Source organism: Aotus nancymaae, unplaced genomic scaffold, assembly GCF_030222135.1.
Source record: "Aotus nancymaae isolate 86718 unplaced genomic scaffold, 86718_ANA_hifiasm-v0.15.2.pri h1tg000029l, whole genome shotgun sequence".
NCBI lineage: Eukaryota > Metazoa > Chordata > Mammalia > Primates > Aotidae > Aotus > Aotus nancymaae.
In genome coordinates, this window is record NW_026988442.1 from 85355962 (window position 1) to 85381585 (window position 25624).

The 25624-nt window shown below is 35.8% G+C and overlaps 1 protein-coding gene and 1 non-coding gene across 4 annotated transcripts in view; both read left to right on the forward strand.

Annotated features, from left to right (window-relative positions):
• PTPN4 (protein tyrosine phosphatase non-receptor type 4) overlaps positions 1–25624 on the forward strand; it is a 220490-nt gene that overhangs the window by 131759 nt on the left and 63107 nt on the right. For all 3 annotated transcript variants that reach the window (XM_064382839.1, XM_012468378.2, XM_012468381.2), the window contains 3 exons: positions 4181–4269; positions 19684–19747; positions 24482–24654. In XM_064382839.1, coding sequence (XP_064238909.1) covers positions 4181–4269; positions 19684–19747; positions 24482–24654 — 326 coding nt within the window. The remainder of the gene's footprint in view (positions 1–4180; positions 4270–19683; positions 19748–24481; positions 24655–25624) is intronic.
• LOC135277145 (small nucleolar RNA U13) lies at positions 21789–21895 on the forward strand. The gene has a single exon (XR_010344743.1). It is a non-coding gene; the product is annotated as a small nucleolar RNA U13 (small nucleolar RNA).

Sequence of the window (25624 nt, forward strand, 5' to 3'; positions counted from 1 at the left end):
GCGGGATTTCTCTATGTTGGCAAATCTGGTCTCAAACTCCTGACTTAAAGTGATTTGCCTACCTCAGCCTTCTAAAGTGCTGGGATTACAAGCATGAGCCACCGCACCCAGCCTCTTAAATCCTTTTAATCCCTGAGCCACTGCACCCAGCTTCCTAAGTCATTTTAAGATGACCTTACTCTAGTCTTTGATAGCTATCTAGGTTTGTTTTTTTTGTTTTTTTTTTTTTTGAAGACGGCGTCTTACTCTGTAGCCCAGGCTAAAGCATAGTGGCACGATCTTGACTCACTGCAACCTCCACCCCCTGGGTCCCAGTTCAAGCAACTCTTTTACCTCAGCCTCCCAAGTATCTGGGATTACAGGCATGCGCCGCCATGCCCAGCTAATTTTTGTATTTGTAGTAGAGACAGGGTTTCACCATATTGGCCAGGCTGGTCTTGACCTTGTGATCCGCCCGCCTCAGCCTCCCAAAGTGCTGGGATTACAGGCGTGTTTTTAAGATGTTTTGCCACAGACATGGAATTAGCCATTTCTCAAAGAAGCCGCTTTAATGGAAAATGGTGTTTCAGAAATCTCAGTGTGAGTGCTAAGGATGCTTATTCCTACTGGGTTGGTCATTGTTTCTAGGCTTTTTAAGCGTATAGAGTTGGGATCTATCTATACTGGTTTCTGTATATCTATATTGAGATACGCAGAATATTTTGGTTTTTAGGGCTCAAGGAATTCTAGAATTCACATATCCTATAATTACTTATTTGCTTTATCCTATCCTATACTGAAAATAGTGCTTATAATTACCATGTCAGTTATTACTAGAGCAATGAAAATTTTTAACTTTTAAAATTTGTATCTCCCTTTTCCTTTCTTTTTTCGTAGTTGCTCTGAATTTACATTTTCAAATCATATAGTCACTTAAATTCTCCCCTTGAATTATCATTTAATCTTAGTTCCAAAGCTTTAAAGCTCATCACACATCTTTATAATCTGATTTTATAGCAAACATTCTCCAGTAATATGACTGCCTAAGTGTAAGCATAAAAGTACCATCAGAAATCAAATAACTTATTTGAGAAGTAAGCTCTTTGAAGGAATATGAAATGATGTAATGGTTCATTGATGTTCCAAGTGTGATCCACAGACTGTTGCCATTCTGTAAACTGTAGTTGCCCATGAAGAGACACATACAGCAATTAAGTATAAGATTTAGCTACTTTTTTTTTTTTTTTTTTTTTTTTTTTTTTGAGATGGAGTTTTGCTCTTGTTACCCAGGCTGGAGTGCAATGGCACAATCTCGGCTCACCGCAACCTCTGCCTCCTGGGTTCAGGCAATTCTCCTGCCTCAGCCTCCTGAGTAGCTGGGATTACAGGCACGCGCCACCATGCCCAGCCAATTTTTTTTTGTATTTTTATTAGAGATGGGGTTTCACCATGTTGACCAGGATGGTCACGATCTCTTGACCTTGTGATCCACCCGCCTCTGCCTCCCAAAGTGCTGGGATTACAGGCGTGAGCCGCCGCACCCGGCCCAAGATTTAGCTACTTTTATAGCAGTCTGACATAAAGCATGTTAGTGTATTTTTCTAAAGCATCAGTAGCTAACTGATTGGAAACTTAAGCAACAAAAACAACAAAACATAACTGATCCTTTACCACATGTAATTTGAAAGACACTGTTATGCACAATCTTAGCCCTTATCTGTACAATAATTAGGTCTTTCAGATAAGTGGCTTAAAAAACAGATAAATATGAGAGAAACATGTAGATGTGGGCTAATAAAGTTTTTACAGAGAAAACGGATGTAATCTAGACTTTGGTTTGGTTTGGCTTGATTTGGAAGGGAGATATGAAGAAGGCATGAGAACAGTATTAACATGGAATTATGAGCACACAAAGCACATCATAAAAATGGCCTGGCTAGAATACAGGATTTTTACTAGTTAGAGAGGGAAGATTAAATGGGAATGGTTGTATAAAGGCCTTGGATGCCAAGCTAAACAGCTAAGACATTTTCATACAGACAATAATAGGGAGCAATTCATTCCACAAAAGAATACAAGATTCTTTGTTCTTTGCCTAGGAACTCAGTAAATAGCTCTATTCTTTGTTACTTGGGTTCTAGTGAGTAATTTATTTATTAAATTTATAGTACAGTAGTAAATAATAAGTGATATGAAGAAAAGCAAAGTAAGATATTTTGAATTAAGATGGTCAAAGTGTATTTTTTTAGACATTGGAATTAATAACATTCGTGTCCATGAAGGCTGTAATACTTCTTCTCTTGTTTTATCTTACTCATGTCTAGGAATGCCTTGGGAACTGCCACTTTAGTCTAGATATCTATAATTTAAAACTTCAGTTCCTGTATATTTCTGAACATGTTATTTTTTAAACTTGTTTTTCTACTAACATTGTATCTTGATTGGCTTATCTGTTTATTGGGTTTGGTATACCACTCTAATGGTATTAGCTTTCCACAAATACTTAATGATCTTTGTTTATGTACTCTCTTTTGTATTTGTGATTTCTTGGTTGTGGATGCTATTTCTCTTTACTGTAGTCTGCCTTACCTGATGGTTAAGATGGGAAGGAATATGAAGCCAGCTACAGTTTGCCTGTAGTTTGCCTCTTTCAATTTGGGGCTCTCTATTCATCCTTTCTGAGGATTACCTTTAATTCTAAATTTTGGACCTACTGTCCACAATAGCTGTTTTAGACAGGCTTCACACTTTTATTTCCTCCGGTTGAATCCAGTTGGAGTGGGATTGTGGGATTGTTAGGAGCTAATTACCGGAGCTACTCCCTACCTGATTATCCTGACAGTAATTTGCAGGCCCCTCTCAATTCTTTTATCCATCATATCTGAACATACCTGAAAATTTTGTTTCTGTTTTTAACTCCACATAGAATAGTCTCTTTCCTACATAGTTTGGGCTGTGGTTTTATGAACTTTTTTTCCCTCTCAGTAAATCTAATCTTACTGCTTTATGTCTTTAAGGATTTCTTAAGATGTCTGGTCCACTGATAACATGTTCATATGTTATAGATTGTTTTTTAAGTGTTACAGATTCCTTTGCTTTTTGTATATCTTCTCTAATGTTTCATGAAGTTGGAAGCAGATAGGCTAATAGGAGTATATATTTACCCTTCCATCATTTAGGCTCAGTCTCACATGTTGATCCAAACTTCTAACTGATGTCCTTTAAAACGTGATTTTTAACACTCTGATAATAGTGTACTGAAATAATGTTTATTGCTAGTCAAAAAAAAGCAGCCATGCAAATTAATATACACTGTTGCATTTAACCAATTATGCATTATCTTACCTAACAACTTAATAAGATTTTATTTCATTAGATGTTATTGATACTGTAAAGTATTTGTTCTAAGGAGACAATGATAAAATTTAGTTTATATTTCACTTGTGAGTTCTATCTTCTGATTAAATGAATGGTAGGTGGTAAAAGCATGCCTTCTATATTAGATTACTTGTAGAATCTTTTAAATAAGCAAAATGGTTTCAAGGTAGATTAGCATCTAAGAAATGCATTTTTGTTCTACCCATTCTCTCATTAATGTAGGTTAGCTATTCAAATTGGGTAATTTACTATGAAAACACTTATTCTTCAGTGCACAGTTCAAATTTTATTCTCTGGGGTCTTCTAAGCTCTCTAAGAATCTAATGTATTATGTTAGCTATTGGATTTCTTATTATGTTGTAAATATCGCTTTATTGGGCTCCCCTTCACCAAACCCTGCACTCCTCCATGTTTTATTCATGTTTGTATTGTTAACATCACATCTACTTAGTAAATGGATTGTAATAGTTTTAGGAATGGTAAAATGAATACTAAGTCATCATTTTACCAAAGGAAAAGGTCTCTGATTTCTAGATTCTAGGTTCTTACTCCAAAGAGTCAGTTCTAGTCATAAATTGTGGGAAGTCCATTTTGCTTTAGGTAATATATTTTAATAACGCATTTCAGTTTGGTTTAAAATTTGTTCTTTATTTTTATGTGATAACAACTACCATTTGGGTTTCTAATCATTATGCAATTCTTTGTAACTTTTGAAAATGCCATGTTTAGTTTAAAAAATAAAAATGAATCCTATTTTTAAAATTTATCTCTAACAAAGCCCATTAATTTAGATTTATCATGTTTTTATTCATTTTTTTTGAAGGATCAGAGTAACAATGAAATTATGATTGGAGTGATGTCAGGAGGAATTCTGATTTATAAGAACAGGGTACGAATGAATACATTTCCATGGTAAGAACATCCATTGATACTTTTATGTTTACCACTGTATTACCAAATATAATAATTTATATTAAAAACAGTGGCTGTTGAACTGTTTTAATGTTGTCATTTTACTTGTGAGATAAACTTTATACTTTATCCCACTTAGTTAGAATCTACTGGAAGACATCAAAATAATTTATTTCAAAATTACTTATTAAAAATTATTGCTTATGAATTTTTCTTTTATGGAATTTTTGAAAGATGATCAGAGCTTTCCAGTCTTTTTAACAGAGATTTGCCTCCAGGGCAAACTATTTTACCAGCATCTAACCATTGTGGGTTTTATCATAGTCTGACCAAAGTGGGAGAATGAGAATACCCAATTTAGACCCCTCCTGCTTTCTTATCTCACCTAAGGATGGGTTGACCGAAGAAGCACTGAAGATCACAGCCAAGAGACACAGACCACTAAACCACTAAGACCTAATTACAGGATAAAAGAGTGATTCCTCTCTATCCCACACCTTACTGCCATGTCAACATGGCTCATAATAACAGGGAATCACAACTAAAATAACTGTAAGGCTTAGATTATTTAGGAGTCCCTTAGGGAAACCCAAAGACAACAGGGATGTGAAAAACAAAGATATCAGAGAAAATTATAACTTCTGGCACTTACAGTTTGTTTACACAAACATTAAACATAGCCTTATGCATTGCCAGGTAAGCGTAATGCTTCACACCAAAGGCATATTTACTTCTTTCTTTTACCCAGTGTATCATATCCAGCATTTAGCAAAAAATTACAAGACATGTCAAAATGTAGAAAATACAAGTTGAAGAAACAAAGCAAGGATGAGAAACAGACCTAGATATGGAAGAAATTTTGGAAGTATTATACCATAAATTTAAAATAACTATCATTAATATACTAAGGGAAAAATATATGAAAAAAGTGTATAACATACAAGAACAGGTGGAAATGTAAGCACAGAGATGGAAACCTTTTGAGAAAGAATTAAATAGGAATGCTAGAAATCAAAAGCATTGCAACAGAAATGAAGAATGTCTTTGATCTTATCAGTAGATTATACATGAGAAAAAAATGAGTGAACTTAAAGATATGTCAGTAGTAACTTCAAAAACTGAAAAGTGAAGGGAAAAAGGAATGAAAGAACAATATTTAAGACGTATAATGGGAATAAAGAGAGAAAAGAACAGAAGATATATCTGAAGAACTAGCTGCTGATAGTTTTCCAAAATTCCAGACAGCCATCAAATCACAGAATCAGAAAGTTCAGAGAACACCTAGCAGGTCAGATAACCAAAAAATCCACACCTGTACATAAGATAGTTACACTGCAGATAATCAGAAAATCTTTAAGGAAAACATAGGCTGGGGTGCAGTGGTTCACGCCTGCAATTCCAGCACTTTGGGAGGCTGGGGTGGGCGCATCACGAGGTCAAGAGATTGAGACCATCCTGGCCAACATGGTGAAACCGCATCGCTACTAAAACTACAAAAATTAGCTGGGTGTGGTGACATGCCCCTATAGTCCCAGCTACTCGGGAGGCTGAGGCAGGAGAATCGCTTGAACCCAGGAGGCAGAGGTTGCAGTGAGTGGAGATTGCGCCACTGCCCTCCAGCCTGGCGACAGAGCAAGACTCTGTCTCAAAAAAAAAGCAGGGCGGTGGGGGGGCATAAAAAGCACATTTAGCACAGAGGAACAAGGATTAAAAAATATGTTATATTTCTCTTCAGAAACCACATAAGCAAGAAGAAACTAGAGTGAAATATTTTGGTTATTAAAGTATTGAAAGAAAAAACGCACCAACCTAGAAGTCTGTAGCAAAGTTTTCTTTCAGAAGTGAAAGAGAAATAAACACTTTCACACTCACAGACAGAAATTGATGGAATTTGTTGCCAATAGACCTGCCTTGTGAGAAATGTTAAAACAAGTTCTTCACAGAAAGGGAAAATAATATAGGAATTATTATTATTTTCCTATATAATGTAGGAATCTGGATCTACAGAAAGAAAAGCAGAGAGGGGACTTGACCAGAGTTACTGACCAGAGTCACAGAGGCACTTGTATCTTCCATAAAGAAGGACCAAATCAGCATATAGGTAAACGCACAATGAATAGGAAATTTAAAAGAGAACAGAAGAATTTAGCAAAGAAGTGACAGGGAACCTCTGAGACACAGGAGAGGGAAGCAAAGTAGCCAGCCTAGCCAGGATCACCTGAGAGCCAGGAGGAATTGCCCATTGCAAGGAAAAGGTAAGGGAGAGATCCTCAATAGTTCACATTTGCACCAAAGATTACTGCAGTCCTACTTAAGAGAGAGCCCCTTGGCTCTCATGGGCCTTGAAACTAGGATAGGGAGCTCCCTGAAGTGCACACCATGGTATTGTTTCAGAGGGAGTTTTCACTCCCTCTACACACCTTCTGAGATCCAGACAGTTGCAACACAGTGCTATTTTCAGAGATCAGCCCCCATCAGAATACATCCTGCAGTGAGGCCCAGTAGCCCCTGCATTTCCACATCTCTCAGACCCCACTGACAACCCCCCATGTCCACACAGAGAGCTGCGAAGTTGCAACACTAATTGCACCCAGGGTGCAGCTAGGTCCTTGATTATCTCGTGCAGTGTCCTTCACCCTGTGGAATGGGCAGTGCATTGTGCCAGGGAGGCTGTCCCCGTCATAAAGGGAGATGAAGCATGTGCTTACCACAGCCTTGGAGTTGCCTGCACAGGAACATTATCATTGACAGCAACTCACATCCTCCAGCAGCAAGACCACTGTACAGCTGCATGTGCCTTCAGGGGGCCTAAGGACTGGTCTACCTGAGCACACCTTCCAAGGACATGAACATTTACATGCCCTGCCCACCATCACCATTGATAACATCCAGGGCCTGAAGACAGGACAATTCCAGCTGCTGGCACCTGGATATGTCATTCAGGAACCTAGAGATTGACCTATCCCACTTAAAACTGTAGCCACCACGTCCCAGCACGCTTGGGGTCTAGGCATTGGCTGGCCATACCTGCAGCTACTAGCGCACACACACACACCTTTCAGAGGCTCAATAATGGACCTACCTTGCCTGCCACTGGCATCTGTGGCACTTCCCAGGGGCCCAGGGACTAGCCTCATCCACCCTACCTCTACCACTACTGTCCCCCACATGCACAGCTCAGGACCACAAGGGATAGCCCACCTATACTACTGATACACATACCACCTGGACACCCAAAAACTGGCAGTCACCACAACTGGTGCCCACAAACCAGCCTTCCTGGCATTTCCATCCCCAGTACAGCTTTACTATAGCCTCTACAGCCTGAGCTACTGAGGAACTCACAGACACCTCTGACACTGATTAGAGCCAAATAAATTATGTGAAGACTATGCTGCTGCACCCACCCAGAACCAAAGCCAGAGCATGCTATCCAGCCAACACTATAGGTACATCACAAGAAAAAGTTTGTTCCTATGACAGCCAATTCATAAAATTGGAAGAAGCACCTGTTACACCAGATGTGCAGATGTTAAGGATAGAAGAAATGATAAAATGAAATGCCTGAAAAATAAAATAATGATATTAAAGAAATGCAGTGAGATAGAAAACAGCTTGACAGTACGAAGATATCAAGAAAACAATCTGAATGAGAAATTCAGCCAAGACATATTTTAAAAAAGCCAACAGATCTTGGAACTGAGTTCAGAGAATGAAATAAAAAGTACAATAGAAAGCATCAACAATAGACTAGAGTAAGTGGTAAAAATAATTTCTGAACTTGAAGACAGGTCTTTGGAAATAACATAGTCATTTTTTAAAAGAATGAAAAAGCCTGAATGACAGAACACTGTAAAGCAACCAAATATCTGAATTTTTGAAAATTTCAGAAGAGTCAGGAAAAGGCATTAAAAAAAAAAACCTATTTAAGAAAATACTAGCTGAAAGCTTCCCAACTCTTGCAAGTAGGAGAGACATGAAGATATCAGAAGCTCACAGAACCTCACAGAGATTCAACTCGAGAAAGTCTCCTTCAAGGCACTTTGTAGTCAAATAAAAGACAGAAGTCTAAAAAGAACATGAGGAAAGCATCAAGTCATGTATAAGGGAATCCTCATTAGACCAATGGCAGATTCCTAATCAGAAACCTTACCAGCCAGGAGCAAATATGGTGACATATTCAAAGTGCAGATAAACCAGTAAAAATGCTGACTGAGGATACGTCACCCAGCAAATCTGTCCTTCAAAAATGAAGTAGAAATAAAGTCTTTCTCGGCAAAAACTAAGGGAATTCATCACCACTATATGGATCCTATAAGAAATTCTTGAGGGATTCCTGCATCTGGAAGTGAAAGAATACTGTGTACCATCATGAAAACACATGAAACATGAAATTTTCATGTGTTGTATAACATTTTATGTTTTTACAAAATTACAAAATTTTTAAATTTATGAAAGTATAAAATTCCCTAATAGAGGAGATATATGTAGAGTAGATGAGAAAAAGAAAGGAGTCAAAGGTTATTACTCCAAAAAAAAAAACACCAAATAATCAAGGGAAGCAATAAGAGGATGAAGTGAATAAAGGATGTACAAAACAATCAGAAAATAATTAGCAAAATGACAAGAATAAATCTTCACATATCACTTAACAACATTGAATTTATATGGCTTAAATTCCAGTTAAAACTTAGACACTGGCTGAATGGATGTAAAATATCAAGACCCAGCTGGGCACAGTGGCTCACACTTGTAATCCCAGCACTTTGGGAGGCTGAGGCAGGCAAATCACCTGAGGTCAGGAATTCAAGACCAGCCTGGCCAATGTGGTCAAGCCCCATCTCTGCTAAAATTACAAAAGTTAGCCGGGCACGGTGGTGGTCGCCTGTAATCCCAGCTACTTGGGAGGCTGAGGCAGAGGTTGCAGTGAGCTGAGGTTGCGCCATTGCATTCCAGCCTGGGCAACAGGAGCAAAACTCCATCTCAAAAAAAAAAAAATCAAGACCCAATTCTATGCTACCTACAAGAAACTCACTTCACCCATAAAAGCACAATAGACTAAATGTAAAGGGAAGAGAAAATGCCATGTAAATTTACATTTACATTTACCAAAATCATACAGTAGCAGTTATTTTAGACAAAATATTAAAAAGCATAAAAAGAGACAAGGTCAATATCAAATGATAAAGGGATCGATTCAGCAAAAGCATGTAACAGTTGTAAATATGTACCTAACACTTGAACACTCAGATATATGAAGTTAATATTATTAAAGATAAAGAGACAGACTCCAATACAATAGTAGTTAGAGACTTCAACACCCCACATTCACCATTAGACAGATCATCTAGACAGAAAACAAACGTTGGACTTCTACACTGTAGACCAAAAGGAACCTAATAAACGTAAAGAATATTTAATCCAGCAGCTGCAGAATATGCATTCTTCACCTCAGCGTATGGAACATTCTTCAGGATAGACCATATGTTAGGCCACAAAACAAGTCTCAACAAAATTTTAAAATAGCAATTATATCCAGTATCTTCTCAGACTATAATGTAATAAAACTAGAAATCAATAACAAGGGACTTTGGAAACTGCAAATACATGGAAATTAAACAAAACTCTCCTGAATGACCATTGGGTCAATGAAGAAATTAAGACAAATCAAAAAATTAACTTGAGCAATTGAAAACAGTAACATAACATAACATTACTAGAACCTATGAAATACAGCAATAGCGTTGCTAAGAGGACTGTTTATAGCAATAAATGCCTACATAAAAAGAGTAGAAAGAGTCCAAATAAACAGTTTAATGATGCATCTCAAGGAACTAGAAAAGCAAAAACAAACCAAGCCCCAAATTTAGTAGAAGAAAAAACAATAAAGATCAGAGCATAACTAAATCAAATAGAGACTAAAAATAATACAAAGGGTAAACAAATTGAAACTTGTATTTTTTAAAGTGATAAAAATCAACAACAACAAAAAAACTAGCCAGATGTGGTGGCACATTCCTGTAGTCCTGGGTAGTCAGGAGACTTGTGTCAGGAGGATCACTTGTTCTCAGGAGTTCAAGGCCTCAATGAGCTATGATTGTACCACTGAACTCGTCTGGGCAGAGGATGAGACCATGTTTCTACAGAATGAAAGAAAGGAGGCCAGGTGTGGTGGCTGTAATCCCAACACTTTGAGAGGCCAATACGGAAGGATTGCCAGAGCCCAGAGTTCAAAACCAGCCCAGGCAACATAGTGGGAGCACATCTCTACAAGAAATTTAAAGATTAGCTGGACATATTAGTGCACGCCTATGGTCCCGGCTACTCAGGAGGCTGAGGTGAGAGGATTGCGGCAGCCGAGGAGGTTGAGGCTACAGTGCAAAGGAAAAATAAAAAAAATTAAGCTACAGGCCAGTATCCCTAATGAATATAGATGCAAAATTCCTCAACAAAATACTAGCATAGCAAATTCAGTAATACATGAAAAAGATACAACGTGATCAAGGGGAGTTTATTTCCAAGATTCAAGGGTAGTTTAACCTATGCAAATCAGTAAATACAATACTTTATGTCAGTAAATTGAAACCCAGAAACCATACATTCATCTCAATAGACACATAAAAAGCATTTAATAAAATTCAACATCCTCTCATGTAAAAACTCTCAACAAATTAGGTGTAGGAGAAGCATATCTTGACACAGTCAAGCCCATAAATGAAAGATCTACAGCTAACATCATACAGAGCAGGTCAAAGCTGGAAACTTTTCTTCAAAGAACTGAAAGAAGATAGAATGCCCACACTGACCACTCTTACTCAGCATAGTACTAGAAGTCCTAGCCAGAGCATCAAGGAAAGAGCATCCATATAGGAAAACAGGAAGTCAAATTGTTCCTCTTTGCAGAAAGCCTGATCATAAAGAAAAGCCTGAAGACTCCACTAAAAGTCTCTTAAAACTATTAAGTGAATTTAAGTTGCAGGAAACAAATTAATGAACAAAAATTAGTTCCATTTCTATATACTAATAATAGCTGGAAAAGAAATCAAGAATGCAATCACCTTTACAATACCTACCAAATATTATACTTAACTAAGGATGTGAAAGATGTCTACAACAAAACTACAAAGTACTGATGGGAAAAAATTGAAGAGAACAGAAAAAAGTAGAAAAACATCCTATACTCATGAATTAGAAAAATTAATATTGTGAAAATGACCATACTACCCAAAGCATTCTACAGATTCAATACAACGTCTGTCAAAATACCAGTGACAGAGAAAAAGCAATCCTAAAAGTGGCTCACACTTGTAATCCTAGTGCTTTTGGAGGCCAAGGCAGGAGGATTGCTTGAGGTCAGGCATTTAATACCAGCCTACACAACATAGCGAGATCCCATCTCTATAAAAAATATGTTTAAAAATTAGCTGGGCATAATGGCATGTATTTATAGTCCTAGCTACTTGGGAGGCTGAGGTGGGAGGATCACTTGAGCCCAGCACTTTAAGGTTACAGTGGGCTATGATCATACCACTGTACTTCAGCCTGGATGGCAGAGAGAGACCCTGTCTCTATTAAGAAAAAAAAATATAGAACCCTAAAAGATCCCAAATATCTGAAACAATACTGAGTCAAGAGAACAAAGATGGAAGACATCAAATTATCCTGTGAAGCTATAGTATTCACAACAGCATGGTATTGGTATAAAAGTAGACACATAGACCAACAGAACAGAATAGGGAACACAGGAATAAATCCATGTATTTACAGCCAACTGAATTTTGACAAGGAACAGTGGAGAACAGGTACTCTTTTCCATAAATGGTACTGAGAAAACTGGGTATCTGTTGCAAAAGAATGGAACCAGACCCTTATCTCACTATATACAAAAATTAGCTCCAAATGGATTAAAGAGTTACATGTAAGACCTGACATTATAAAACTGCTAAATGAACATAGAGGAAATGCTTCAGAATATTGATCTAGGCAAAGATTTTATGGGTAGGTCTTTAAAAGTACAGGCAACAAAAACAAAAATAGTCAAATGGGACTGTATCTAACTAAAAAGCTTTTACACAGCAAAGGAAACAGTCGACAGAGTATAGAGACAACCTATAAAATTGGAGAAAATATTTTCAAATTAATACCCCCAACAAGGGCCTAGTATCCAGAATAACAAGGAAATAAACAGCAAAAACCAGCCTAATAATTCATTTTTAAAAATAGACATTTCTCAAAAAAAGACGTGCAAATGGTCAAATTGAAGGTTTTTATAAATCCAAACTTTTTTATTATATATGTTATGGTGTTAGTGATCTTTGATGGTAGTATTGTAATTGTTTTGGCATGCCACGAACCACACCCATATATATAGCAAACTTAAGTGATAGATATTGTATTAGTATTTGTTCTTTCTGCCTCACTGACTGGTTGTTCCCATCTCTCTTCCTCTCCTTGGAACTCCCTGTTCCCTGAGACACAACAATATAGAAATTAGGTCAATTAACCCTTCAGTGGTCTGTAAGTGATCAAGTGCAAGGAAGAGTTGCACTTCTGTCACTTTGAATAAAAAATTAGAAATGATTAAGTTTAGTGAGGAAGGCATGTCAAAAGCCAAGATAGACAAACAGCTAGGCCTCTTGCACCAATTAGCCAAGTTGTGAATGCAAAGGAAAAGTTCTTGAAGGAACTGAAAGTACTACTCCATTGAACACCCAAATGATAACAAAAGTGAAACAGCCTTATTGTTGATATGGAGAGTATTTTAGTGCTATGGATAGATCAGACCAGCCACAACATTCCCTTAAGACAAAGCTTAATCCAGAGCAAGGTCCTAATTCTCTTTAATTATATGAAGACTAAGAAGAGAGGTGAGAAAGCTGCAGAAGAAAAGTTTAAAGCTAGTGCAGGTTGGTTCTTGAGGCTTAAGGAAAGAAGCCATCTCCATACATGAAAGTTCAAAGTGAAGCAGCAAGTTATACAGAATATCTAGCTAAGTGATGAATGGCTACACTTAACAACAGGTTTTCAGTGTAGACGAAACAGTCTTCTTTTGGAAGAAGATGCCATCTAGGAACTGTCATAGATGAAGTTAATACCTGACTTCAGTGTTTCAAAGGACTGACTGACTCTTTTGTTACGGAATAAAGTTGAAGCCAGTGCTCATTTACCAATCTCTAAATGCTAGGTCCTAAGTCTACCCTACTTGTATTCTAGAAGTGGAACGTCAAAGCCTGGATGATCACACATCTGTTTACAGCATGGTTTACTGAATATTTTAAGCCCACTGTTAAGTCTTACCTCTCAGAAAAAGATTTCTTTTCTGAATATTACTGCCCATTGACAAAGAATGCACCTTGCCACCCACGAGCTCTGTTAGAGATGGCAAGGAAGTTGATGTTTTCATGCATGCTGTCACAATATGAATTCTGTAGCTGATGGATCAAGGAGTAATTTTGACTTTCAAGTCTTTTTTAAGAAATATATTTGTAAGGCTGTAGTGGCCATTGAGGGTGATTTCTCTGATGGATCTGGGAAAAGTAAATTGAAAACCTTTTGGAAAGGCTTTACCATTCTAGATGCCATTGAGAACATTCTTGATTCATGGTGGAAGGTCAGAGTAGCAACGTTAACTGGAATTTGGAAGAAATTGATTCCAGCCCTCATAGATGACTTTGAGGGGCTTAAGACTTCAGTGGAGGAAGTAACTACAGATCGGGTGGAAATAGCGAGAGAACTCTTATTAGAAGTCAAGTCTGAAGATGGGGTAGGGGATGAATTGCTGCAATCTCATGATAAAACTTAAATAGATGAGGATTTGCTTCTTATGGATGAGCGAAGAAAGTGATTTTTTAAGGTGTAATCTACTATTGGTGAAGATGCTGTGAGCATTGTTTAAATGACAACAAAGGGTATAGACTTCATGATAAAGCAGCAGCAGGATCAAGAGGATTGACTTTTGAAAGAAGTTCTATTGCAGGTAAATGCTATCAAATACCATTTAGCATCACATGCCACAGAAAAATTCTTTACGAAAGGAAAAGGAAGAGTCAATTGATTCAGCAAACTTCATTGTTGTCTTATTTCTTTAATTGCTACAGCTGACTTCAGCAACCACCACCCTGGTCAGTCAGCAGCCATCAACATTGTGTCAAGACCCAACTCTGAGGGCTCAGATGATTATTGGAATTTTTTACAAACTACTCTTTTTTTATTATACACATTGATTTTTTATTATACACATTGTTTTTAGGAATGTTGTTTTTATTATAGTATATTGAACTCTTAATAGACTACAGTATAGTGTAACCATAACTTTTATATGTACTGAGAAACCAAAAAATTCTATGACTCCTTATATTGCAGTATTTGCTTTATTGTGATAGTCTGGAGCTAAGCCCTCAGTATCTCTAAAGTTTGGCTGTACCAATATCCAGAATGAAAGAGGGGATAACATTACAGACCCTACATACATTAAAAGCAATAAAATAATATTGTGAGCAGATTTGAATGTTTGAATATTGATATGGTTTGGCTCTGTGTGTAACCCCCCTGCCCCCTGCAAATCTCACCTTGAATTTTGTAATCTCCATGATGTGTCAAGAGTGGGACCAGGTGGAGTTAATTGAATCATGGGGGCAGTTTCCCCCATTCTCTTCTCATAATAATGAGTGAGTCTCATGAGATCTGATGGTTTTATAAGCGTCTGGCATTTCCCCTGCTTGCACTTCTCCTTGCTGCTGCCTTGTGAAGAAGGTACCTTATTTCCCCTTTGCCTTCAGCTATGAGTGCAGATTTCCTGAGGCCTCCCCAGCCATGCTGAACTGTGAGTCAATTAAACCTCTTTCCCCAATAAATTACCCAGTCTTGGGCATGTCTTTATTAGCAGTGTGAGAATGGACTAATACAAATATCGTGAATAAATTTCACAACATAGATTAAATGTGCAGATTCCTTGAAAGACCCAAATAAAAAAATGACCTGAGAAGAAAACTCGAATAGATCTGTTTCAATTAAAGAAGCTGAAATTGTAATTAGAAACCTTTTGACCATTAGAATTCTAGGCCACTTATTGTGAATTCTATCAAACATTTAAAGTAGAAGTAAGGCCAATTCTACATAAGCTCTTTTAGACAATAAAGAAAGAAGGAACATGTTTTACGTAATTATTACCTTAATGTTAAAACCAGACTAAGACCCTACAAGGAGAGAAAACTGCAGTTACTCATGAACATAGATGCAAAAATACTTTATAAAAGTTTAGCAAATTGTATTCAGTAATATATAAAAATGACAATTCATTATGTTCAAATGGGGGTTATTTTAAGAATATAAGATTGCTTTAATATCTGAAAGTCGATTGGTATAATTAACTGTATTATAATAACATAGAAAAACCGTTTGAGCATTTCAATAGATGCAGAAGAATAATTTGATAAAATTGACCATGACAAAAAAAATAGAGACATAGCTAACTATAAATAAGAGGTATTTTCCCATTTTGATTGAGGGCATATACAGAAAATCTGCTAATATTATACAAAATGGTGACAGTCTCAGTGCTTTTTATGTAAGATCAGGAAAATATATGCTTCATCTCACTACTTCTCTTCAGCTTTGTACACCAGGTCCTTACCAGTGTTTTAAAACAAGAAAAAGGAAAAAGAAAGAAAAGACATACAGATTGGAAAGAAAAATTTATAATGACTTTCCTTGTAGATAAGGATATGGATATAGCTAGATAGATTGGCTGAATATAGATGAAAAAGATGTACCATGCAAGTAGTAAGCATTAAGGATACTAGAATGACTGTATTATTATCAATACATACAGTGTTACAACCTGTTTAGAAAACTGTTCTGTAGTTTCTTAAAAATATATCTACCATGTGACCTAGCTGTTTCACTCCTACCTAGTATTTAACCAACAGAAACTAAAGCAAATGTTTGTACAAAGATTTGCACACATCTGTTCAAAGTGACTTTATTTGTAATAGCCAAAAACTAGAAACAGATATTCATCATGAAGTGATAGCTATTTCCATCCATGTTGTGGTATATCATAGAATGGAATGCTCCTATGCAGATGAATCTCTAAATAATTAAACAGAGTGACAGAAGGCAGATGAAGAAAAATATATACTGTATGCTTCCATTTATATAAATTCTAGAAATTCAAACCAATCTGTAGGGACATAAAGTTGATCAGTGGTTATATAGGCAGGATGGGTTGCTGTGTTAGAATTCTAGAGGAGGATTACAGTGTGGCAGAAGGAATATTTTGGAAGTGATAGATATGTTCACTATCTTTACTGTCATGATGGTTTGATAAGTACATACATATGTCACAATTACCAAAGTATATACTTTATGTGCATTTTACATGTCAATTATATATAATAAAATGCTTAAAAGGGAAAATGAAAAGATGCATTGGTGGCATAATGGTGAACCTAGCTGCCTTCTAAAACCATAGTTATCAGTAAAACAGTTTAAAATAGTTATATGATTACATAATTGGCATTCCAGTAGAAACACAGAAAACTTTGGACAAATAGCTTTTTTTTAACATACATGGATTTATCCATGTATGTCAATTATTATCAAAATTATAAATGTGCTGGATATTCACATTGAAAGCATGAAACTTAATTTTTAAACAACTTTATTGACATAATCTGCATACCATAAGTTTGCCTAATAAAGTATACAGTTTAGTGGTTTGTAGTATAGTTTCAGGGCAACATCACCATAATCTAATTTTGAATCATTTTTATTACCCCTAAAAGATAACCTTTTAAATTATTAGGAGTCATTCCCTGTCCCCTTTTCTGCTTTTCATTTACTGGAAGTCCTAGGCAATCACTAATCACTTTCTTTCTCTACAGATATGCCTATCCTTTATATTGTATTAATGTTGAAGGAGACCATATACTATGTGGTATTTTGTGATTTTTTTTTCATTCATTTTTGAGGTTCATCCATGTTGTAATATGTATTGGTTTTGCTTTCCCCTTTATTGCTGAATAATTTTTCATTTTATAGTTATACCACATTTTGATAACCAGTTCACCAATATTTTCCACTTTTTGGCTAGTAAGAATTACGTTGCTCTAAATACTAGTGTACAAGTTTTTGTGTGGGCATAGGTTTTCATTTTTCTCGAGTGTATATATCTAGGAGTGGAATACTTGGGTTTGCTAAAATGTTTTCAAATGTGGCTGCATCATTTTATGTTCTCACCAGCATTGCCTGTGGGTTTAATTTCTCCATATTCTCACCAGAACTTGTTATCTTTATTTTTTATTATAACCATTCTAGTGGGTATAAAGTAGTATTTCATTGTAGTTTTGTTTGCATTCCCCTGCTAGCTAATGATAATGAGTATCTTTTCAAGTACTTATTATTGTTTCATATATTTTGGATTATTCAAAGTGGATTTTAAAAAATCAATCTTGAGCCAAATGCAGTGGCACACACCCATAGTCCCAGCTACTCAGGAGGTTGAGGCAGGAGTATCACTTGAGCCTAGGAGTTTGAGGCCAGGCTGGGCAACATAGCAAGACTGTCTCTTAAAAAAAAAATCAATTTTTATACTGCTTACAGGAGACATACCTAAAATATTATAGAAAGTGACAGAGTGGTTTAAAGTAAAAACATTGAGAAAGATAAACCAGGCATATAGAAACCAAAAGAAAACTGTTATAGCTATATTACTGCTGTGTAAAATAGATACTGTTCAAAAGATTTTTAATTCATACATTGGTATTTTTCTGAAAAAACTTCGTATAAAATACAAGTCACACAGAATACATTTATAAGAAAATAAAAGCTTTATTAAATATATATTATGCCACAGAGAGCATCCAGTGAAAAGACTTTTATTCGTTGATTGGTAGCTTCCTGGGAATTTTTGAAATTAAGGTGATTTGAAACTGACCTAGATTTTCTTTCTCTTGATCATTTAGAAATGAACAAAGTTTTTTGTTGTTTAACTTCTGAAATATCAGTATGTTTTCATAGGATTTTTTGAATTGTGGCACCTGGCTTTTTTTCCATAAATACAGTCTATATTTACTCAGTATTTGTTTACTTTCTGGAAATTGCTCTCTTTCTGTGACAGAATATTTTCCCCATGTTGTTATATCCCTGTCAAGTGAAAGCTCAGTGTCCAAAAGTAAAATAAATTTTTTTCAAATCAGAAACCTAAACATATCTCTTCTTCCCCAGTCCAAACATGCATGCTTGAAGTTGACTCATGCATTTGCCTTCTCAAGTGATTGAAGTGTGAGAAGTTTATTCTTCGAGAATGCTGAGAGCTTCTTGGGTAGATAGGGCCATAAGTCATGTAGATTCAAACTTAGAATTATCATGAAAATATTTACTGAGAAGATTGAGACATGATCTTGAAGCACATTTTGCTCAGTAAGATCAAATCTCTTTAGCCTTATTACCCTTAGGTCTTAAAATTTAAAGACTGTTTACTGTGTTAATTATTACACTTGATCTTAGCCAAAAGGCCCAGAAGCGATTACTGTGTTAATTATTATATGGTTTGAATGAGACAAAAGTGACTTGGCTTATATTGATTGTACTAATAAGGCTTTGAGAACTCTTATGGCATTATGTGGGTTGCATTTAAGAAGAAAGGTGGTGTAGAAAGGTAAATTTTTAAAATTTAATGCTTTTTAGGCCGGGCGCGGTGGCTCACGCCTATAATCCCAGCACTTTGGGAGGCCGAGGCGGGTGGATCACGAGGTCAAGAGATCAAGACCATCCTGGTCAGCAAGGTGAAACCCCGTCTCTACTAAAAATACAAAACTTAGCTGGACGTGGTGGCGTGCACCTGTAGTCCCAGCTACTCGGGCGGCTGAGGCAGGAGAATTGCTTGAACCCAGGAGGCGGGAGGTTGCGGTGAGCCGAGATCATGCCATTGCACTTCAGCCTGGGTAACAAGAGCGAAACTCTGTCTCAAAAAAAAAAAAAAAAAAAAAAAAAATTTAATACTTTTTAAAAGTAAAGATGTTTTTAGGGTTGTTGCGTACAACAGTGAAATCTTACATTTTTTTTCCAAGGCTTGCTTATAGTTTTAGAGCACAAACAACTAAGTTAGTGATATTTTTTGAAATTTTAATTTGTGACATCTGTTTTTAAGTATTTCTGTGGGTACAAAACTGAGAAATGTATAGTTCATAGTAGATATCCTGACAAAATTTTCCTGAGTTGAGCACAAATGCTAATCATTTTTTTCATGAAGCACCAAAAACTTTAGATTCTTTATGTACTATGTGTATTTATATCTGATAAAATGTTTAGGCATTACTCAATACACACTTAAAATATTTTTTATTTTTTCATAATTTGTTAATATTCTTATCATTATTCAATACTTTGAATAATTTATTCTCTTTTGTCCAGGTTGAAGATTGTAAAAATTTCTTTTAAGTGCAAACAGTTTTTTATTCAACTTAGAAAAGAATTGGTGAGTACTGATTGAATAATTGTTCATATAAATGAAGCCTTTTAAGAAATATCCATTCATGATAGAACTTTTCTATTAGTACAAGTGAAAGTGCAATTAATACTATAGATAACTGCCTGCTGAGATAATGAATTCACTTTTTATAACAAAAGGTACTTGTTTTTCCAATGTGTATGTGGTTCTCATTTAAAGTTCTTTTAGATATTCCTCTTGCTGTTTCTCGAGCTTAGAAACTGATTTCTCACACATGATGGTCATTGGAAACCTCAAGGTCCATTTATGAAGGACAGCAAATGAGCATTTTGTATGTCCCTTTTCCCCTTACTAAATCTGTAGTACTTCCTTTCATATATGAGCTCATTTCATTTTAGGGGAACTGAGTGTTACAAATTTATGAACTTAATAACATTTCCTCCCTTTGTTGGAGTGGTAATGGCTTTATATATTAAAAACAACATTGAGTTGTCATGGAAAGTACAGTGTTGAAAACAATTTCATCTTGTAGATGATTTTATCGATTTCATTAAATCAAACTAACCTTATGTGATTTACATTATTTCTTAGAAATCTGAGAAATCTTGGCAAATTAATGCATATTTCAAGATGGTTGTGTGTGTATGCATGTAAAATGTATTTGAAACCTTAAAAATGTCTTTGGGGCTGTCCACAGTGGTTCAATCCTGTAATCTTAGAACTTTGAGAGGCTGAGGTGGGAGGATCCCTTGAGGCCAGGAGTTCAAGACCAGCCTTGGCAACTTAGTGAGACACTGTCTCTACCAAAAAAAGAAAATTAGCCAGGCATGATTATGTGTGCTTCTAGTCCCAGCTGTTCAGGAGACTGAGGTGGGAAGATCTCTAGAGTCCAGGAAATCAAGCCTGCAATGAGTTAGGATCACACCATTGTACTCCAGCCTGGATGACATAGGGAGGCCTTGTCTCAAAAAAAAAAAAAGGCTTTGGGTACAGTGGTGCCTCCTGCCTGTTATCCCAGCTACTTGGGAGGCTGAGGTGGGAGGATAGGTTGAGCCAGGAGTTCAAGGCTACAATGTGCTTTGACCGTGCCACTCTACTTTTAGCCTGGGCAACAGAACAGAACACTACTGCCTCTTGAAAAAAAAAGTATTTGAATCAGCTCTGTTGTGTCAGAGGATATTGAGCTACTAAGTGATTATAAACTATAGTTTATTGTTTATGTTCATAAAATATAGAGAGATTTTTTCAAGAGAATTTTTATTGAAATAAAACATAATACTGAAAAAGTGCATATTTTAAGTACACAGTCTGATGAAGTGAACATATCCATATATATAGAATATATACCTCCTTCTAATATATAGAACATTACCAGCCCCAGATACTTTTAATGTTGCTGCTGGAGCTGCTGTCCACTTCCAGTTGTTAAACCTCCTGGAAGGTAAACATTACTCTCATTTGTATGACCATGGATTAGTTTACTTATATTTGAACTTTAAAAAATGAAATTATACAGTTGTTGTCTTTATTGTCTGCCTTCTTTCCCTTAACACTTTTTTGTGAGATTCATCCATGTTGTTGCATGTAACATTAGTTCATTCCATTTATGTATGGTATTCCTCTGAATGACTGTACCATAATTTATTCATTTATTCTGCTGTTAGTGGACAGCTTTGTCATTTCCAAGTTGGGGATATTATGACAAGTGCCGATTATGGAAATTCTTTTATCTGTTTTAAAATTTAGGTGATTAAAATATAATATTGTTATCTGGAAACTATATGACAAATATTTTACTTTAAGTAATCATAGATGGCACTGTAGAAGTCAACTTTTCTAATTTAACTTATAATATCCCATCATAATACTAGTGTTACTAATATTTATAATAATAGTTATAATATCTAGCATTTATTCAGAACTTACTATGTGTCTGGTAGATCATTTTTGTAGCATTTAATCCTTATACTCATTTTCTGAAGTAGTGTACCAGTTAAAAATATATTTACCAATAAGTGATAACAGCAGCAAAATCTAACTGACAATTGATTAAAGAAAGTGTATAGGGATCTTTTTGTGGTTCATAAGCATGATGATTAGATTTTCATACTCTTGGGTGAGATACACCTTCCTCAAACTTTCTTACAGCATAGGCACATTACAACCTGTCTGATGGGAGAAAAGAAAGTAAAGACAGTATACAGGCCAGGCATGATGGCTCACGCCTGTAATCCCAACACTTTGGGAGGCTCAGATGGGTGAATTGCTTGAGGCCAGGAGTTCAAGACCAGCCTGGTCCACATGGTGCAACCCCATCTCTACTAAAATACAAAAAGATAGCTGGATGTAGTGGCACACACCTGTATTTCCCGCTGCTTGGGAGGCTAAGGTACGAGAATCGCTTAAACCAGGAGGTGGAGGTTGCAGTGAGCCGATATCGTACCACTGCACTCCAGCCTGGGCAAGAGAGCGAGACTCTGTCTCAAAAAAAAAAAGAAAAAGACAGTATACAGGCATACTCTGCAGAAGGTGGCCTTGTTATTGTTTCCTCTCTAAAACATCTCTTTGTTTTTAAATACCCAAACTTCATACAATGTACTTATCTCTCAGTACAACATTTTGTGTGCATTGTTTACAAATTGGGCAGGAAAAATTTTTGTTACATTTCACATGTGATTGATAGAATATAGAAATTACTTACAGACTTTTTGAAAAGTATACAAGTGTCAAAATGAATGAATATATATGTATCTTAGATGCTGACTGTGAGAAGCATTAGTGCATTGTAGTAGCTGAGACATTTTCTGTTATTTTGCATAATGTTTATGGCATATGGTAAAACATATAAACTATATATGTTAGTGCAAACAAAACAACTGTAATCATATTTAAGACAATTTTCTCGTAATCAAGAAGTGATGTTTTAAGCATAGTCCCTTCTAATATGATAGTTTAATACTTTATACGTGGGCATTTTACTGTGGATTAGTCACAGGAAATACCTTAATGAACTTCTGATGGGTAAGGATTTCTTTAACAAGGCATAGAAGGAAACCTTTATATCAAAAGATTGATGATTTGGACTGTGTTAAAATTAACTCTATTCATCAAAAGATACCACTAAGACAGTGAAATATTTTAGACATTATATAATACACACAGAATCCTTGGTTGTACATGCATCCTAATAGAAATATATGCTAGCAAATTGAACAGACGTTTCACAAATGAGGATATCCACGTGGCCATTAACATTGAACCTCGATAATTATCAAGGAGGTTCAAATTATAACCAAAATGTGCTACCTCTACATACATAACAGAATAGTAAAGGGAAAGAGATTGATAAACCAGTATCTGGTGAATATATGGCACATATGCTACTGGTGGGAGGGAGTGTATATAGATCTACCCATTTTGGAAAAGTGTTGGGCATTATCTACCAAAGCTGAGCATATGTGTACATCATATGACCCAACAACAAAAATGTGCATATGTGTACACCAGAGAACATACAGGAATATGCCTGGCTGTATTCTTCTTATATCCCCAAACTAGAAATGTCGAATGTCTATCAACAGTAAAATGGATAAGTTAACTGTTAAATTCACAGAGTACTATGGAAATGAGTGAATTACTACTTCATAAACTTTGAATTTATATCAGAAACATAGTGCTAAACAAAAGCCAGACCTAAAGACAACATGTGTGTGATTCCATGTTTGTACAATAAAGTTCAAAAACAAGCATGACTATACTATGGTGATAAAGTCCGAAGAGTGATTACCTTTGGGAAAGTAATCTGGTAGAAAGGGGAGACAAATAATATTTCTGTGGTGGTGGTAATGATCCATTTCTTGAACTAGATAAAGATTAAATGATTGTATTTATTGTGTGAAAATCAGAGTTGTGCAATTATGAGATGTGGACATTGCTATACATGGTTTACTTTAATGAAATTATTTAGAAATTTGTACCAGTTTTCAAGAAAATGGAAAATTATTTTAGTGCTAATTTTAAAATTTGAATTCGGTAATAGTGTTCAGCCTGCTGAATGTTCTTATTTATTTACAATCTAGACAGATACTTTAAATTAGGAATATTGTTAAAGTTGTGATGATATATTTTAACATTTAATTTATAACCTTGAATTATATTTTGAAAGAGTCATAGCTAATAAATGTTGAAAACAGATACATATTAAAACTTTGAACTCATTTCTAACTATGATCTAAGGTAAAAGTTTCTAAGAGTTGTAATATGAATGAACAAGGCCAGCATGGGGGCTCATGCCTGTGATCCCAGTACTTTGTGAGGCCAAGGCAGGTGGATCACCTGAGGTCAGGAGTTCAAGACCAGCTTGGCCACCATGATGAAACCCCAGTTCTACTAAACATATAAAAAATTAGCTGGGCCTGGTGGTGCATGCCTTTAATTCCTCCTATTTGGGAGGCTGTGGCACAAGAATTGCTTGAACTTGGGAGACGGAGGTTGCAGTGAGCCGAGATCACACCACTGCACTTCAGCGTGGGTGACAGAGTGAGACTCTGTCTCAAAAAAAAAAAAAAAAAAAAAAATGACTGAACAATGTCCAGATTTTGTAGACTTTTCCATATACTTCAGATCCTATAGATTCTATCTATATCATTAACAAGTTCATGTTTGCAAGGCTAGAATAATTTATCTGTCAAAAGTAAATTAAATGGAGCATTAGATCCTGACATTTTCCTGGTATTCTCTGCATTTTGTCATTTATTACAGCATGAATCTAGAGAAACATTATTGGGATTTAATATGGTGAATTACAGAGCATGTAAAAATTTGTGGAAAGCATGTGTAGAACATCACACATTCTTCCGTTTGGACAGACCACTTCCACCTCAAAAGAATTTTTTTGCACATTATTTTACATTAGGTTCAAAATTCCGGTACTGGTAAGTATTACTTCTGTGTTAAGGCTTTATTGTTGGCTTTTTTTCCTTTCTTTAAAATAAAGATCCAGTTTATGGTGCCATAGAGCCTTTGTTATACAGACTTACTGAGTCAAAATCCCCATGGATTGCAGCCTCTATATCTGTATCATTAAAAAGTTCTATAAGTTCTTGTGATATACTACAGACTTGAGAAACTAATTTCATTTTCTGTATTGCCTGGTCATTGTTTTCTGGAATAAATTAACTACATTTACTTGTTTACAGTCAAGACAGGTGACCTAATTCTATTGTGTTTTTATTAGATATTTACTTGAAAACTTTTCTTTTTATTTATTTATTTATTATTATTATTATTTTTTTAAATAAGACGAGGTTTCACCATGTTGGTCAGGCTGGTCTTGAACTCCCCAATTCAGGTGATCTGCATGCCTTGGCCTCCAAAGTGCTTGGATTACAGGCATGAGCCACCAAGCCCAGCCAAAACTTTTCTTTGTTCTAAGACAACCAAGATAGCTTCTGCATAAAACTGTGTAATTATTGGTTTTTTAATTTACAATTTAGCATATTTTTGAGTTGTCAAACCTTTTATTTTAAAGAGTTTAAAACAGTCACTAGGCAAAATCAGATTTAGTCATTGAACAGTAACCCCAGATTCCATTTCCTAAAATTGTTTTATTCTTGGTAGCTTTTATTTTTTCCTGAAGGCAACAGATCTTTGGGGAATAACTAAATCTGAAGAAGCTCTGATTAGTTTTACCTATGGAATTCTTAAAAGGCCCATGAAAGCTAGTTTTTAAGTGGAACCTGGTAAGAATCAGGTAGAAAGTTATTCATTGTCTTTTAGTAAAACCGATGTTATTCATTGTTTTTTATGCTTCACAAAATAAGATTTTTTCATCTTTGATAAATAAAACCCTTGGCTGGGCGTCATGGCTCACACCTGTAATCAAGAGGCTGAGGCAGGCAGATC